The 15,844-nt window shown below is 43.1% G+C and overlaps 1 protein-coding gene across 2 annotated transcripts in view; it reads right to left on the bottom strand.

Moving 5' to 3' along the window:
• Positions 1-15,844, bottom strand: part of ep300a (EP300 lysine acetyltransferase a) — a 92,027-nt gene that overhangs the window by 10,419 nt on the left and 65,764 nt on the right. For both annotated transcript variants that reach the window (XM_078430689.1, XM_078430691.1), the window contains 9 exons: positions 13,579-13,659; positions 13,253-13,309; positions 10,911-10,988; positions 10,705-10,772; positions 9,208-9,358; positions 7,197-7,343; positions 5,142-5,255; positions 4,466-4,631; positions 2,412-2,579 (listed from right to left, as the gene is read on the bottom strand). In XM_078430689.1, coding sequence (XP_078286815.1) covers positions 2,412-2,579; positions 4,466-4,631; positions 5,142-5,255; positions 7,197-7,343; positions 9,208-9,358; positions 10,705-10,772; positions 10,911-10,988; positions 13,253-13,309; positions 13,579-13,659 — 1,030 coding nt within the window. The remainder of the gene's footprint in view (positions 1-2,411; positions 2,580-4,465; positions 4,632-5,141; positions 5,256-7,196; positions 7,344-9,207; positions 9,359-10,704; positions 10,773-10,910; positions 10,989-13,252; positions 13,310-13,578; positions 13,660-15,844) is intronic.

Here is a 15,844-nt window from a genome sequence, read left to right as displayed (position 1 = left end):
GCAGTGGCAGACATAACACCCTCTCCAGCACCTGACAGCAACACCTTCACTGTGCAGGAGTATGATGTTAAGCGCGTGCTCAGAGCAGTGAATCCCAGGAAAGCTGCAGGCCCCGATGGTGTGACGGGCAGAGTGCTGAGGGAATGTGCAGACCAATTATCTGAGGTCTTCACAAAAATCTTCAACCTGTCCCTTTTAAAATCCACCATCCCTCCCTGCCTGAAGTCCGCCACAATCACCCCACTGCCGAAAATGTCTGTCATCAGCGGCCTTAACGACTACCGTCCGGTAGCACTCACACCGGTCATCACAAAGTGCTTCGAGAGACTGGTCCTGCAGCACATCAAAGCCAGCCTCCCACCCACCTTCGACCCATACCAGTTTGCCTACAGAGCAAATAGGTCTACAGGGGATGCCATCGACACTGCTCTTCACACGGCACTGACCCACCTTGAACACCAGGAGAGCTATGTGAGGATGCTCTTCCTCGACTTCAGCTCTGCCTTTAACACGGTCATCCCGAGCAGACTGGTCACCAAACTTTCTGACCTTGGATTTTCCCAAACCATCTGCCAATGGATCAAGGACTTCCTGACCAACCGCCCCCAGACCGTCAAAATAGGCCCTCACCTCCACCATTACACTGAGCACCGGCTCACCACAGGGCTGTGTGTTGAGCCCCATCCTTTACTCCCTCTACACTCACGACTGCGCCCCCACCCATCCCACCAACACCATCATCAAGTTCGCGGATGACACGACTGTGGTTGGACTCATCTCAGGAGGAGATGAAACAGCCTACAGGGATGAAATCCAAAGGCTGGCAGCATGGTGTTCAGTGAACAATCTTGTCCTGAACTCCTCCAAAACAAAGGAACTTATAATAGACTTCAGGAAAACCAGTGCAGAATACGACCCACTCTACATCAATGGGGTCTGTGTGGAAAGGGTACCCGCTTTCAGGTTCCTGGGTACGCACATCGCAGAGGATCCTACCTGGTCTACCAACACCATCACCACAGTGAAGAAGGCACAGCAGAGACTCCACTTCCTGAGGATCCTCAGGAAGACCAACCTGCAGGAGAAGCTCATGATGTCCTTCTATCGCTGCTCCATCGAGTGTGCTGGCATACTGTATAACCACATGGTATGCCAGCTGCTCAGAAAAGGACAGGAAGGCCCTTCAGAGGGTCATCACGACGGCCCAGAAGATCATCGGCTGCTCACTGCCCTCCCTGGAGCACCTGTTCAGCCTACGCTGCTTCAGTAGAGCAGGCAAAATAATAAAAGATCCATCCCACCCCGGCCACCGTCTGTTTGTTCATCTGCCCTCTGGTCGACGTTTCAGGTCGATCAAATCCCGAACAAACAGACTTAAGAACAGTTTTTACCCCAGGGCCATACGAGAACTGAACATTACCTTCTGCACTAGGCAACACTGTTAAAACTTTTGTACTTAATATAATTGTATTTATTTGTTTTTGCATTTATTGCATATATGTTTTTACGCACCGTCAGGATTGGCTATTTTTTAATTTCGTTGTACTCGTTGCAATGACAATAAATGAATATTATTATTATTATTATTATATGTCCAAATGAGCATTGGGTATTAACAAATGATAGAGTTGGGCCACCAAAGTATCACAGGGCTGCTACTCGTAGTTAACTAACTATAAATCAAACATCTGACCTAGGCCAGTGTTTATTGTGGCATTTGATGGAACGCAATTAAAAAAAAACGCTAAATTCCACAGGACTTCTGCCCAAATGAAAACCAAACTTTGGCCAAGTGGGGGATAGCGGGTGTATCAAGTATATCAGGCGAGAAGAAATTCTGGAAGCTCAGACATTTCAGTAGGTCTATTTGGAAATACTTAAGAGATGATTTTTGTGATCAGAATCAAATGGTTAACAAAACAAAATTTAAAGTCAATGCTAGAAAGGGAGTCTCGTTCCCCCCCTCCCCGGACCATTCACTAATGCGCTCTCCCCCCCCCCCCCCCCCCTCGGACCTTTCACTAATGCGCTCCCCCCCCCTCCCCCGGACCTTTCACTAATGCGCTCCCCCCCCCCCGGACCTTTCACTAATGCGCTCCCCCCCCCCCCCCCCCGGACCATTCCGTAGCAATTTGCACTCTACCCCGTGGAAATTCCCAACAGCATTACTGAAAGCCCCAGAACAGCACCACAGATGGTAATCTCTCAAACTACCAGGAGATCTAGTGTAATTTCCCAGACTTGGGCACATGGGAAGAGGTATCGTTTATTTTCTGAAGCTTAATTTTTTCCTTCTTTAATCCACTTCACACTTGCCATTTTTCCAATGGCCCGTGCATTTGTTGGGGCACCAACTGATGGTCCACAGCGCACTGCCGTTTAGATAATGAATGAATAACATCCCAACTTACATCAGTGCTCTCACTGGAAGTGTTATTTTCCTCTCTCTTGCGCTCCTCTTCCTCTTGCTCCAACTCTTTGATACTTTCTTCCAACACATTGGGCCAAAAGTCACCTTCAAAATACGGCAACTCTTTAGCACTTGTCAGTCTGTCTTCTGTTGCCTGCTTAAATATATCCTGCGAGAGAAAAGTACATTACAAGTTCCTCAATCACGCATTGTATTGTTTAGTAAGATGACAGCGGCAGATACAAGGAACTGCAGATGTTGGTTTACGAAAAAAGACAAAGTGCTGCAGTAACTCAGAAGGTCAGGCAGTATCTCTGAAGAACATGGATGGGTGTCCTTTTGTGCCGGGACCCTTCTTCAGATCCGATCCGAAACATCACCTATCCATGTTCTCCAGAGATCCTGCTTGACCCACTGAGTTACTCCAGCACTTTGTGTCCTTTACATGATTAGTCACTTTACAAATTGCAGCCTAATGTACAATATCTTATTTTTCATCGAAACAATTTTATAATTTACAATTATAAAGTCATAATTTTTAAAAGCAAGATAACCTGTTGTCATTGAGAACTAAAATATCATTGCTGGATCTCTGGGTAAAAATCGCTGCAACAGGGTACATAAGAAAAAGAGTGAAAGAGTAACAGGACATCTAAACCAGATAAGATTGTGGAAACAAAGATAACAAGAGGCGTGGAGACAAGAGCGAAAAAGCATCAAAACCAGAAAATTACATTGAGAAATAGAATAACGAGGACAAACAATGAGACACTATGTGCAGGTTGACTGAATTAGTCAAGTAGAGGCTTTCATGTATGTATCTATACAATGTCTTTGAATAAAAGGCAGTAAGACAAACTGAAATCAATGAGAACAGATGAAGGAGCACCAATCAAGATCAAACAATATCAGCCCTGAAACACCTGTACACTTACACTGGCTGTTATTTTAACCACTAAAAACAATTGATATAACTCTGAACTTGGATTTAATTATGGATTAAATAATATTTTGATCTGATACAAATTTAATCCTTGTGCACCTTTGTACCAATAATATCCTTAGTGCAACAACATCAGAACCAACAGACATTCACAAATGGTAGATACAAAATGCTGGAGTAACTCAGCGGGTCATGCAGCATCTCGGGAGAGAAGGAATGGGTGACGTTTTGGGTGGAGACCCTTCTTCAGACTGAAGAAAGGTCTCGACCTGAAACGTCACCCATTCCTTCTCTCCCAAGATGCTGCATGACCCGCTGAGTTACACCAGCATTTTGTGTCTACCTTCCATTTTAACCAGCATCTGCAGTTTTTTCCCCAAGACATTCAAAAATGTTACAGAGCTTAACTTTCATTTCTGGGCTGTTGGCCAGACGGTCAAAGAGGCAGGGCTCTGGGTGTGAAATCTCAGCATGTGTCAACTGGAAAACCACTATTCAGCAACTCGGCTCCGCCAAGGTTATTTACTGCAAGGGGATGGCCGATTGTCGAGAAGCCTCTAAATGAGCTGGTCTTGCTTAGCATCTCTGGTTCAGCACGGGACTCAAGGTGGGGAGGGTGGTAATGAACATGGTTAACACTGCTTAAACAATTGTCTTCTTAACCCCCAAACTAACTGCTAAGCAGGTAAAGGTGTTTGGGGAAACAATTAAGCATGGAAACTCCGATAAGAGTTGCTCAGTAAAGAGTTCCATGAGTTAGACCCAGTGAAGACGAAGGAATGGCAAAATATCTTCACAGTTTTTGCCTCTGTTCTTTAATGTGCACCCAAACATTTTTGTTTTAAAAATCACATTATTTATGAGCTAGCTTTCAGCTGTAATCTTCGAACTCCTTCCCTGTAATTTTTTAATTCTCATGAAATTTAATCAAATTTTTGACCAAGCTCTGGACTGGAGTCCCAATTTTTCCTCTTATGACCCTCAAAAATCTCCTTATCAAAAGGAGATTTTTCTATTTTTAAGTCACGACAAGTAGAAATAGCCATGGCTGAAAATCCTGATAAATCAGTAGCTCTTAATATTATAATGACAATAAACACCACGCACAATACCTTATAATCATGAATAATTCGTTCTGACACTGCCTTGTCCAACATCTTCTTGTACCACTCCTGCAGTCTTTTGGGTTTAGGGATTTTCTGATCCAGTGGATGGCAGTGAAAAATATAATCATCGCCTTCACTTGGAGGACAAGCCCAAATGTGCCCAGCTGTGTATCTGGATTGGATTAAAAAACATGAAAACAAGCGCAAAGCCAGATTAGGATCTCTTGCTCTGATACTGAGAAAAAATACATGCCAAAACAAAAGTTGGTTCTACCCACAAAAGGAATGTGTACTTTGGGTACTTTCAAAGTTCCCGTTTGATAGTTAGACAGGGAACAGTTTGGAAGCTAGGGACTTGCACGAGGCAACTTCCTCATTTTTTGGTAAGTAACCAGGAGCCATAAGTTACTTTTTCTTTAATGAACCCATCAGTAGCTAGTTACATCTACTTAATGCACACTGTTGAAACATATAGCAACAAACTATATTTGACTGCTTTTATCTTTGCATCATCTTCTTAAGCCAACTTGCAATGTAAAAAACACATACATTAAATTCAGATCCAAGAGGAAATAGAGATGCAAAACCAATATTTCAAGAACGTGAAGTTGATCAAATGTTAAATGAAAAATAGACTAGGAATATTTCATTACAATCATAGCTACACCTAGTAAACACTTACCCCAACTTTCTTACATATTCTAAGTATCCAATCAGAATTTCGTGATAGACAGCTGTTCTCAGACATCGAGGGCGGAAGAAATGTACACTATCGAGGTATGATATGTACACACGTCTGTAATGGAAGAAATCATTTAGCGTCTTCAAAAGCATCAAAAATAATTTTCAAGTTAGAGCTCCCCCCCCCCCCCCCCCCCCCATATGGCTTGCCTTCACTGGTTGTTTCATTGTTAAGTGTTAAATCATTGATATTCAATACAAGGAAGGGGACATCAATATTATCATCATACATGATCAGAGCACACTAATGGTGGCCGATTAGAAAAAGGGGAGATGCAACGAGACCTGGGTGTCGTGGTACACCAGTCATTGAAAGTAGGCATGCAGGTGCAGCAGGCAGTGAAGAAAGCGAATGGTATGTTGGCATTCATAGCGAGGGGATTTGAGTATAGAGCAGGGAGGTTCTGCTGCAGTTGTACAGGGCATTGGTGAGACCACACCTGGAGTATTGTGTACAGTTTTGGTCTCCTAATCTGAGGAAATACATTCTTGCCATAGAGGGAGTACAGAGAAGGTTCACCAGATTGATTCCTGGAATGGCAGGACTTTCATATGAAGAAAGGCTGGATAGACTCGGTTTGTACTCGCTGGAATTTAGAAGATTGAGGGGGGATCTTATAGAAACTTACAAAATTCTTAAGGGGTTGGACAGGCTAGATGCAGGAAGATTGTTCCCGATGTTGGGGAAGTCCAGAACAAGGGGTCACAGTTTAAGGATAAGGGGGAAGTCTTTTAGGACCGAGATGAGAAAGGTTTTTTTCACACAGAGTGGTGAACCTGTGGAATTCTCTGCCACAGAAGGTAGTTGAGGCCAGTTCATTGTCTATATTTAAGAGGGAGTTAGATGTGGCCCTTGTGGCTAAAGGGATCAGGGGGTATGGAGAGAAGGCAGGTACAGGATACCGAGTTGGATGATCAGCCATGATCATATTGAATGGCGGTGCAGTCTCGAAGGGCCGAATGGCCTACTCCTGCGTCTATTTTCTATGTTTCTATGATAAAAACACGTTGGTTAAAAAGCTAATTACACACCAGAGAGACTGACCATCAACCATTAATCAGGCTTCAACCAGAATATTCTTCATCTTTCAGTAATTTAAACTATATCGTAAGAGAATGAAATAAAGTATTTTTACAGCGAAAACTAACTGCTCCAGCAAGTTCATATTTCCACTGACTCAGAAACAGCATCTCTTGTATCTTTTCACTTTGGCTGCCTCAATGGCTTTCCACAGCAATTTAATAATTTATTTAAATCCCTGCAATGCGAAGTTTCGAACTGACATTCCACTTCACTATATCTTGTTCATTGTAAATCTGTCATTACCTCAGCTTTATCAACAATTTGTTTACATTCTTTAAAAATTGAGAATAATTTAGTCATGGTTTTAGAGTTTAGAGAAACAGCTTGGAAACAGGCCCTTTAACCAGAGTTCACGCCTGACCATCAATCACCCGTTCACACCAGTTTTATGTTAGCCACTTTCTCATCCATTCCTACACAATTGGAGCAATTTCCAGCAGCCGATTAACCTACCAACCTGCACGTCTTTGAGATGTGGAAGGAAACCAGAGCACTTGGAGGAAAACCATGCAGTCAAGTGGAGCACCCAGGATCAGGATTGAACCCGAGTCTCCGGTGCTTTGAGGCAGCAGCTCTACCAGCTGATAGAGCCACTAATTCACAGCACAAGAGACCTGGGTTCGACCCTGACCTCTGATGCTGCCTCTGTGGAGTTTGCATGTTTTCCCTGTGATTGCGTGGGGTTCCTCTGGCTGCTCCGTATTCCTCCCATATTCCAAAGACGTGCAAGGTTAATTGTAGGGTAATTGGTCTCCATCAATAGCCCCGTGTTTGTCGGGAGTGGATGCGAAAATTGAATAACTTAGAACTAGTGTGAACGGGTGATCAATGGTTGACATGGACCTGGGGCCGAAGGGCCTTTTTACATGCTGTATCTTTTAAACTTAAGACTAAAATTAAACTGGAATTTACCTTTGATTGGGTGGAGGAGAGTCAGAACCGTATTCTTGCACATGCATGCCAAAGAAACACACATCCACACCGTCAATTTCTTCAAAGGCAAACAAAGCTTTTGTTCGATAAGGAAACGACTCTGCCATCTCCCCATTATCAACAAACCTGTCAATAAAGAAATTAATTAATAAAGGTTCCTGAGGTTTTGGTGATGCATCGACAAATGTTTAATGTGCTGTATTGTTACCAAACATTGCACATAGATATCATACAGATTCAGCATTGCACATAATTCCCCAGTTACTTTGCCAGGTGGACATAACCAACAAGGAGTGCATCACTGCATGCTTTGTAATCAATTTTTCAATGCTCACTATGTACCACAGACATGCCTTCCTAATACGTAGGGACTGAAGTTTTCCATCTGAACTGCTAATAGAATAACTGAAGATCCAAAGGGAAAATCTGGACTTTTTTTTGAAACAATAAAAACTACATACCCAGGTAAACACGATTCAAAACAAAACTATCTGCCATCGAGTCCAGTATTTATTGAAACATTTCACCCATTGAGACAGCAAACTACTTCTGATCAAAAACAAAGTACTGGAAGAACTCAGAAGGAAAGGCAGTATCTGTGGAGAAGCTCAGACAATGATTCAGGTCAGGAGGCTTTTTCGGACTCCTTAAAAAAAATGACCCTTTCTCCTGTCTTCAACACGTCTTCCTAAAAAAAACTGGACCGTCATTCCTCTGGATGCCTCCAGGCTGGAGCCTCTGACATTGGTGTGTCACACCGCCCTGCCCCGTCTCACATTCTATTCCAACAACAGCCCACACTTAAGGATGGGCACAAATCCATTAAATTATGTGATTCGAGAAAAAGAGTGTAAAATAGTGATTTTAAGAAGAAAATATGTTGTTTGTGAGATGAGTAGAAAACATATGGCGTCTGAGATTACAATTCCCGCATCTAGGTTTAAAAAAAACTTGATTGTGTTTTGTTATTGTTTTGGAATAACCTGGACCACTAATTATTCTGCAGAGTGTAAAGTTCAGATATCAGGAACCAACACATCTTGTATTTTTCTCTCTTTTACTTGTTTAATATAATTTTATGCAATGGCCAGGTTCTCGGAAAGTTTGGTCCACTATGCCTGTGCTGCTTCTCGGCTCTTTTGCGAGCAAGGCTCTTTCAATCCCGCTGTAACACGTCCCACTCATGAACTCCATTCCTAAGAGTTTTGTTTAGTTTAGCTTATTGTCACGTGTACCGAGGCACAGTGAAAAGCTTTTGTTGCGTGCTAACCCAAGAGTCATACAATGTGGAAACCGGCCCTTCAGTACAACTTGCTCACGCTGACCAACATGCCCCATCTACACCCAGTCCCACCTGCCTTTGCTTGGCCCATATCCTTCTAAATCTATCCTATCCATGTACCTATCCAAAAGTCCTTTAAACGTCAAGCACCTTTGGCAGCTCGCTCAATATAACTACCACTTTTTGTGTAAAAATAGTTTCCCCGCAGGTTCCTATTAAATCTCCTCCCCCCCACCTCATGTTCCTTATTAATGGAATACAATATAACCCACATTCATTCGGGAAGCAGTTCTGGAAAGTGGCAGATATATTCATCTTCCATTTCTCCCACGAGCTAGTTCTCAGGCGTATTTCATCTGATTCTACTTTACAATTTCCACTCTTCTAAATTCAATGGTTTATGATCTTCTCCTGCCACATTCTCAACCACGCCATAGCCAACGACACTTGTGCTAACGTGGACATAATCACCATCAAAAAATCACCCGTCCTACTGCTGCATATTTTTACAAATGTACCCTACCCTGCTCTCTCAATTTCCTTCTCCCTGATATTCACACTCTTTGTCATGCCTCGGATGCTTCACTTTTGTAGAAGGTGTCATAGATATACCAGTAATTGTCATATCTGTATTTCACATGCCCCCCCCCCATCCCATCCATTTCAGTGACATTTTATATTCACAATCGTGCAAATGGATGGTCTCACCTCGTCTTCATTCCAGACTTGACTTCTACAGTTTTATCTGAACTGTGCACCACCCGAACAGTGCACTCACCAGCCTCCGGATGATTTTGCCTGCGGAGGAAGTCGTTAATACGGGTTTCTAGGTAAATACCCAGCTTAGTGGTTGGTAACCCTAAAGGGAAAACAAAAAGTTTTTGACACAATGTTACGGCATTCTCTGCATTTGAATGTTACATTTCAGTAAAGAAAAAAGGAATCAGATGCACACCATTCAGCAGTGGGACATTTCACAGACAATGTACATCATTGCCAGAGGTACAAGGCCAGTCACAATTATTTCTACAATATTGTCGTAGTTACTCTGACTTCTCCAGCAGCTGCAGTTTTATCTGTTTCTTATTGTCCATTACAGAATTTTTCTGGGGCTGTACCATTGAGAAGGAAGTCTGAAGAAGGGTCTCGGCCTGAAACGTCACCCATCCCTTCTCTCCAGAGATGCTGCCTGCCCCGCTGAGTTACTCCAGCATTTTGTGTCAAACAAATATTACCCATTTCTTATCATCCATGTCTGAATATATCTAGATCTTGTGAAAATGTAGACGTGAACCGTTTCATATGATGAGTTGCAAATGGACTTGAACATTGCATAATCAGCAAATAACCCCATTTTGAACTTTTAATGGACGGACATTTAGGTTTATGGAGTCAGTTATTTAACAAGGAAACAGGCCCTTCGGCCCAACTCAGCCTAACAATCACAATCACAATAAAACTTTATTAGCCAAGTAAGTTTTGCAACTTACGAGGATCTTCATTTGCCGTACAGTCATAATAAAAAGCAACAGGCCACACAAAATACATTTTAACATGAACATCCACCACAGTGACTCCTCCACATTCCTCACTGTGATAGACGGTGAAAAAAAAGTTCAATCTCTCCCTTCTTTGTCCTCCAGCGGTCGGGGGCTCTAACCTTCCGTTGACGGGATGATCTTGACTCCCGTAGCCGGCGGTGAGCCTTTCTCGTCGGGGCGATCAAGCTCCTTCATCCGGGGGGGGGGGGGGGGGGGGGGGGAAGAATCTCAGCTCCCCTGCAAGCCAATCCTACTTGCCTGCACTTGTCCCATATTCCTTCAAACCTTTTCTATCCTTGTACATATCCAAGTGAATGAAGCAGCTCAAGATGTTTTGTATGTGTGACGTTTAATACCACAACCATTTTCTTTGTGTGACTTCATCTACTGAAATGTTTTCCCCTTGATGACTTCAGTTCTACTGGGGCTTTTTGATGCCACACTGGGCCAAATGCTTCATTGATGTCAAGGGAGGTGACTGCCTATCTTTGATAGATTTAGATACAAGGTGAGAAGCTACAGCTCTACCAGACACCCACAAAACCTCATCTATTTGGAGGATAGTTGTTTATTTGAAAGGGAGACATTGTTTTCCTAGACAAGTCCAACAGCTTTTAAAGATGCATCGGTTTTACAATCGCAATTCACAACCAAGTGTACTTACTTTTTGCACAGAATTTATTTTCTTTCCTTGTTTTCCCGGTTTTCTTTAAACAGGGATCACAAACAAAACTGCAAGAGGTAAAAGACGACTAGTTACTAGGACGCAAAAGTTGAAACGGACGGTCAATTTGGATGCAATAAAACTGGTTTTTTAAAACCCCTCAAATGTAAGTAACTCTGCATATATTTATGTAGAATCCAACTTACCCTGAGGGCCAAATAAGTTCATGGTGAAGGACACAGATCTGATGCATTTTCCGACCACATTCAGTACATTCAACAAATCTGCAGAAACATGATACAGATGCCGACAGGAGTTAATAAGGTAATATGCTTCTCTCACCTTAAGAAAAATGGGGAGAAAATGTGAAGCAGGGCATCTTTAGAGTAAAATGTTTCCTAGAGAGAAAAGGGGTCAGCTTGGAAGCCACCTTTCTCAATGGAACATCAGCAAAACCAATGAACGAATTAGACGTCCACCCATTTCACATATACTTTAAAATGAGGACCAGGAATACTTAAAAGTTATCAAAAGAAAAATGTTTGCTATTATCATAAACTCATTTGTTTTGATTTATCTAACAGGAATTATTTACTAGACAAAATTAAACCATTTTATAATCTTTTCAGAAGCCAATATCAGACTGTGCAAGCTCACACGCTCTCCATCTCCTCGATAACTTCCGGTTCCCAGGCCCCCACTCCCTCATCTTCACCATGAATGTCCAGTCACTCTACCTTCCATCCCCCACAAGGATGGTCTCGAAGCCCTCCGTTTCTTCCTCGACCGTAGAACCAGCCAATCCCCATCGACCAACACTCTCCTCCGCCTAGCAGAGCTGGTTCTTACCCTCAACAACTTCTCCTTTGACTCCTCCCACTTCCTCCAAACCAGAGACGTAGCTATGGGCACTCGCATTGGTCCTAGCTACGCCTGCCTCTTTGTCGGGTACGTCGAACAATCCCTGTTCCAGACGTACACTGGCTCCATCCCCGAACTCTATCTCCGCTACATCGACGACTGCATTGGTGCTACCTCTTGCACCCATGCAGAACTCACTGACTTCATACACTTCACCTACAATTTCCATCCTGCCCTTAAATATACCGGACTATCTCCGACATCTCCCTCCCGTTTCTGGACCTCACCATCTCCATCACAGGAGACAGACTAGTGACGGACATTTATTATAAACCCACTGACTCGCACAGCTATCTGGACTACACTTCTTCCCACCCGGTCCCCTGCAAAAAGTCTAACCCCTACTCCCAATTCCTCCGTCTACGCCGCATCTGCGCCCGGGATGAGGTGTTTCACACTAGGGCTTCCGAGATATCCTCGTTCTTCAGGAAACGGGGTTTCCCCATCTCCATTATAGATGAGGCTCTCACTAGGGTCTCTTCTACATCCCGCAGCTCCATTCTTGCTCCCCCTCCCCCCACTCGCAACAAGGACAGAATCCCCCTCGTTCTCACCTTCCACCCCACCAGCCAGCGGATCCAACATATCATCCACCAACATTTACGTCATCTACAACGGGACCCCACCACTGGCCATATCTTCCCATCCCCTCCCCTCTCTGCGTTCCGCAGAGACCGTTCCCTCCGTAACTCCCTGGTCCACTCGTCCCGTCCTACCCAAACCACCCCAACCCCGGGCACTTTCCCCTGCAACCGCACGAGATGCAACACCTGTCCCTTTACCTCCCCCCTCAACTCCATCCAAGGACCCCAAAAAAAATTCCAGGTGAGACAAAGGTTCACCTCCACCTCCTCCAACCTCATCTATTGCATCCGCTGCTCTAGATGTCAACTTATTTACATCGGCGAAACCAAGCGCAGGCTCGGCGATCGCTTCGCTGAACACCTGCGCTCGGTCCGCATTAACCAAACTGATCTCCCGGTGGCCGAGCACTTCAACTCCCCCTCCCAGTCTGACCTTTCTGTCATGGGCCTCCTCCAGTGCCATAGTGAGGCCCACCGGAAATTGGAGGAACAGCACCTCATATTTCGCCTGGGCAGTTTGCAGCCCAGTGGTATGAACATCGACTTTCCAACTTTAGATAGTTCCTCTGTCCCTCCCTTCCCCACCTCCTTCCCAGATCTCCCTCTATCTTCCTGTCTCCACCTATACCCTTCCTTTGTCCCGCCCCCCCTGACATCAGTCTGAAGAAGGGTCTCGACCCGAAACGTCACCCATTCCTTCTCTCCCGAGATGCTGCCTGACCTGCTGAGTTACTCCAGCTTTTTGTGAAGAAATCGATTTGTACCAGCATCTGCAGTTATTTTCTTATTCCGACTGTGCAATTATGGATCTGCTTCTGGCAATTTACACAAGGTTGTCTACCTTGACTATATAGAATTCCAACACCAGCTCATCAGGTACATTAGCAAAAAAAACCCCAAAACAGGACAAAAAAAGATGCAGGAAAGGCAGCAAATGGAAATCAAATCCCAGCAACAGGAAACTTGGCCACGGGTATTAGAGGTTCAGGTTAAGGTCAACAGTTACCCGATAAAACAAACCACTGTCTTCAGAAATCACTTACACTTCAGGATCCAGTGTATCATTCTTCTTCTTTGAGAACTGTTCCTTTGAAATAGTCCTAAAATAAATGAAAATCCGAAGATATAATAGAATGCAGGAAATAGCAGTGCGAGGGAATTGTTTAACGTGATCATATCTAGTCTATATACCAATATCTTCTTGCAATTTCATTAATCGATTTATTGATTAAGTCTTTAGCTATAGGAACTGGCAAGCACAGAATTTATTTCACTGGCAATGAATGCAAATGCAATATAAATTTCACAAATGTAAAATGATAACAACATGGTTATTAATGTCCATATCACTGCTGGAAAATGTACGTACGTTTGAGGCTGTGAAGGGTCATCACCCAGGGAGATCGTTTCTCCCTGAATCTCATTGAAACATTTCTCGCAGAAGTGATACCTGTTAAAAATAAATGTCTGGGTGAAATTATGTTTACAACCCTTGTGCAGCAGTTATGAATCAATTACAATAGACAATAGGTGCAGAAGTAGGCCATTCAGCCCTTCGAGCCAGCACCGCCATTCAATGCGATCATGGCTGATCACTCTCAATCAGTACCCCGTTCCTGCCTTCTCCCCATACCCCCTCACTCCGCTATCCTTAAGAGCTCTATCCAGCTCTCTCTTGAAAGCATCCAACGAACTGGCCTCCACTGCCTTCTGAGGCAGAGAATTCCACACCTTCACCACTCTCTGACTGAAAAAGTTCTTCCTCATCTCCGTTCTAAATGGCCTACCCCTTATTCTTAAACTGTGGCCCCTTGTTCTGGACTCCCCCAACATTGGGAACATGTTTCCTGCCTCTAATGTGTCCAATCCCCTAATTATCTTATATGTTTCAATAAGATCCCCCCTCATCCGTCTAAATTCCAGTGTATACAAGCCTAATTGCTCCAGCCTTTCAACATACGACAGTCCCGCCATTCCGGGAATTAACCTAGTGCACGCCCTCAATAGCAAGAATATCCTTCCTCAAATTTGGAGACCAAAACTGCACACAGTACTCCAGGTGCGGTCTCACCAGGGCCCGGTACAACTGTGGAAGGACCTCTTTGCTCCTATACTCAACTCCTCTTGTTATGAAGGCCAACATTCCATTACAATATCTCAGTGTGTAAAGTTTATGAAATTACTATGATAGAAAACATGGCAATGTACAGATTTCTAAAGCATTTTAGTTCTTTGTAAAAAAAAAACAATCAACAAAGGATAAAATGGGATTGGCCATGTTTAATTTCTTGCAAGTTGTCCACAGGGTGCAGGACAGATTTGCCAGGAAGTTGCCCGGAGAGCACGAGTTCCAAGAAGATGCTGGATAGGCTGGAACTGTTTTGCCTATAACAAAGGCGGCTGAGGTGTGACCTCAAAGGTTTATAATATCTCGGTGGGCAAAGATGAGACGGACGTCCGCAATATTTTTCCATGAGTAAAACAAGAGGGCATAGATCGAAGATGAAACGGGCAAGATTTAAAAGGAACCCGAGGGGCATGATTTCCTGCAGAGTGGTGGGTAAATGGAATGAACTGCCAGAGAAAGTGGCAGAGACGGATACAATTACAACGTTTGAAAGACATTTGGTCAGATGCAGGATTAGGAATGGTTTAGAGGGCTATGGAACAAATGCAGGCTACTTTGTATGGATGAGTGCCTGCTTCCATGTTATATAACCTTATGACTATTACCAATTAGAATACTAACTAAAGGTTTGGAAAGATAACACTAACCCATATGATTTTCAAAATTCCAGAACATCAACTCTTAACATCCAATTCGACAGAATCGACAGAATAATTTTGGATCCCAAGGTCACCCCCTCTTTTATTGCAGCTCTGTCGTAGCACGACACTTTATTAATCCAAATTATGTATTTATATCCCAGAGTGCAATTAGATCCCACAAAATATTTTACTGACATTTTATTTAATGATCAGTTTCTTTTTATCTGGTCGGAGAATGTAAATACACCTAGCATCAAATATGCCCAATACATAATTAAAATGCAAATTCTGCGTGGTAAGCTATCACTGAGCTAATTTACTACATTGAATCTGAAGCCATTTTGAAAATCTTTTAACATGCATCAAATTACTCACCCAGGGACTATTTAAAACTGATCAGAGGCTGTATGAAGATTTTTTTTAAACAGTTCCCAATGCTTAATGGCATCAACTTTCAGTCATTTGTCCAATTTAATTTAAACAGAAGTATCAAAATATTTTGATGGCATAACAGGCTATAAAACGCTCATGAGGTACATATGAAAATGATTTCCATTTCATAGTATATATTTTTCCTCCACACAGAAAATTATACATCCAGTGCTCACAATAACCCGTATTAAGAGAAAAAAATATGATAAGCAGAATATTATTCCGAAAATTAAAACATGCAGATGCTGAAACAAAAATAGAAAATGGTGGAAGGCATGTGTGGAAAGAGAAGCAGAGTTAAAATTTCAGGTCTGATCCTACGTCAGTTCCAGCGAAGGGCTTCAGACCTCAAACATTAACTCTGATTCTCTTTTCACTGAATAGTATGCTGATCATTTGACATGCTCATAACCAGGTTAGATGATATTATTAAA

The sequence above is a fragment of the Rhinoraja longicauda genome, chromosome 40 (assembly GCF_053455715.1).
Source record: "Rhinoraja longicauda isolate Sanriku21f chromosome 40, sRhiLon1.1, whole genome shotgun sequence".
Taxonomy (NCBI): Eukaryota; Metazoa; Chordata; class Chondrichthyes; order Rajiformes; family Arhynchobatidae; genus Rhinoraja; species Rhinoraja longicauda.
The sequence above is the reverse complement of the archived record's forward strand: the minus strand, read 5'-3'. Positions and strand labels throughout refer to the sequence as shown.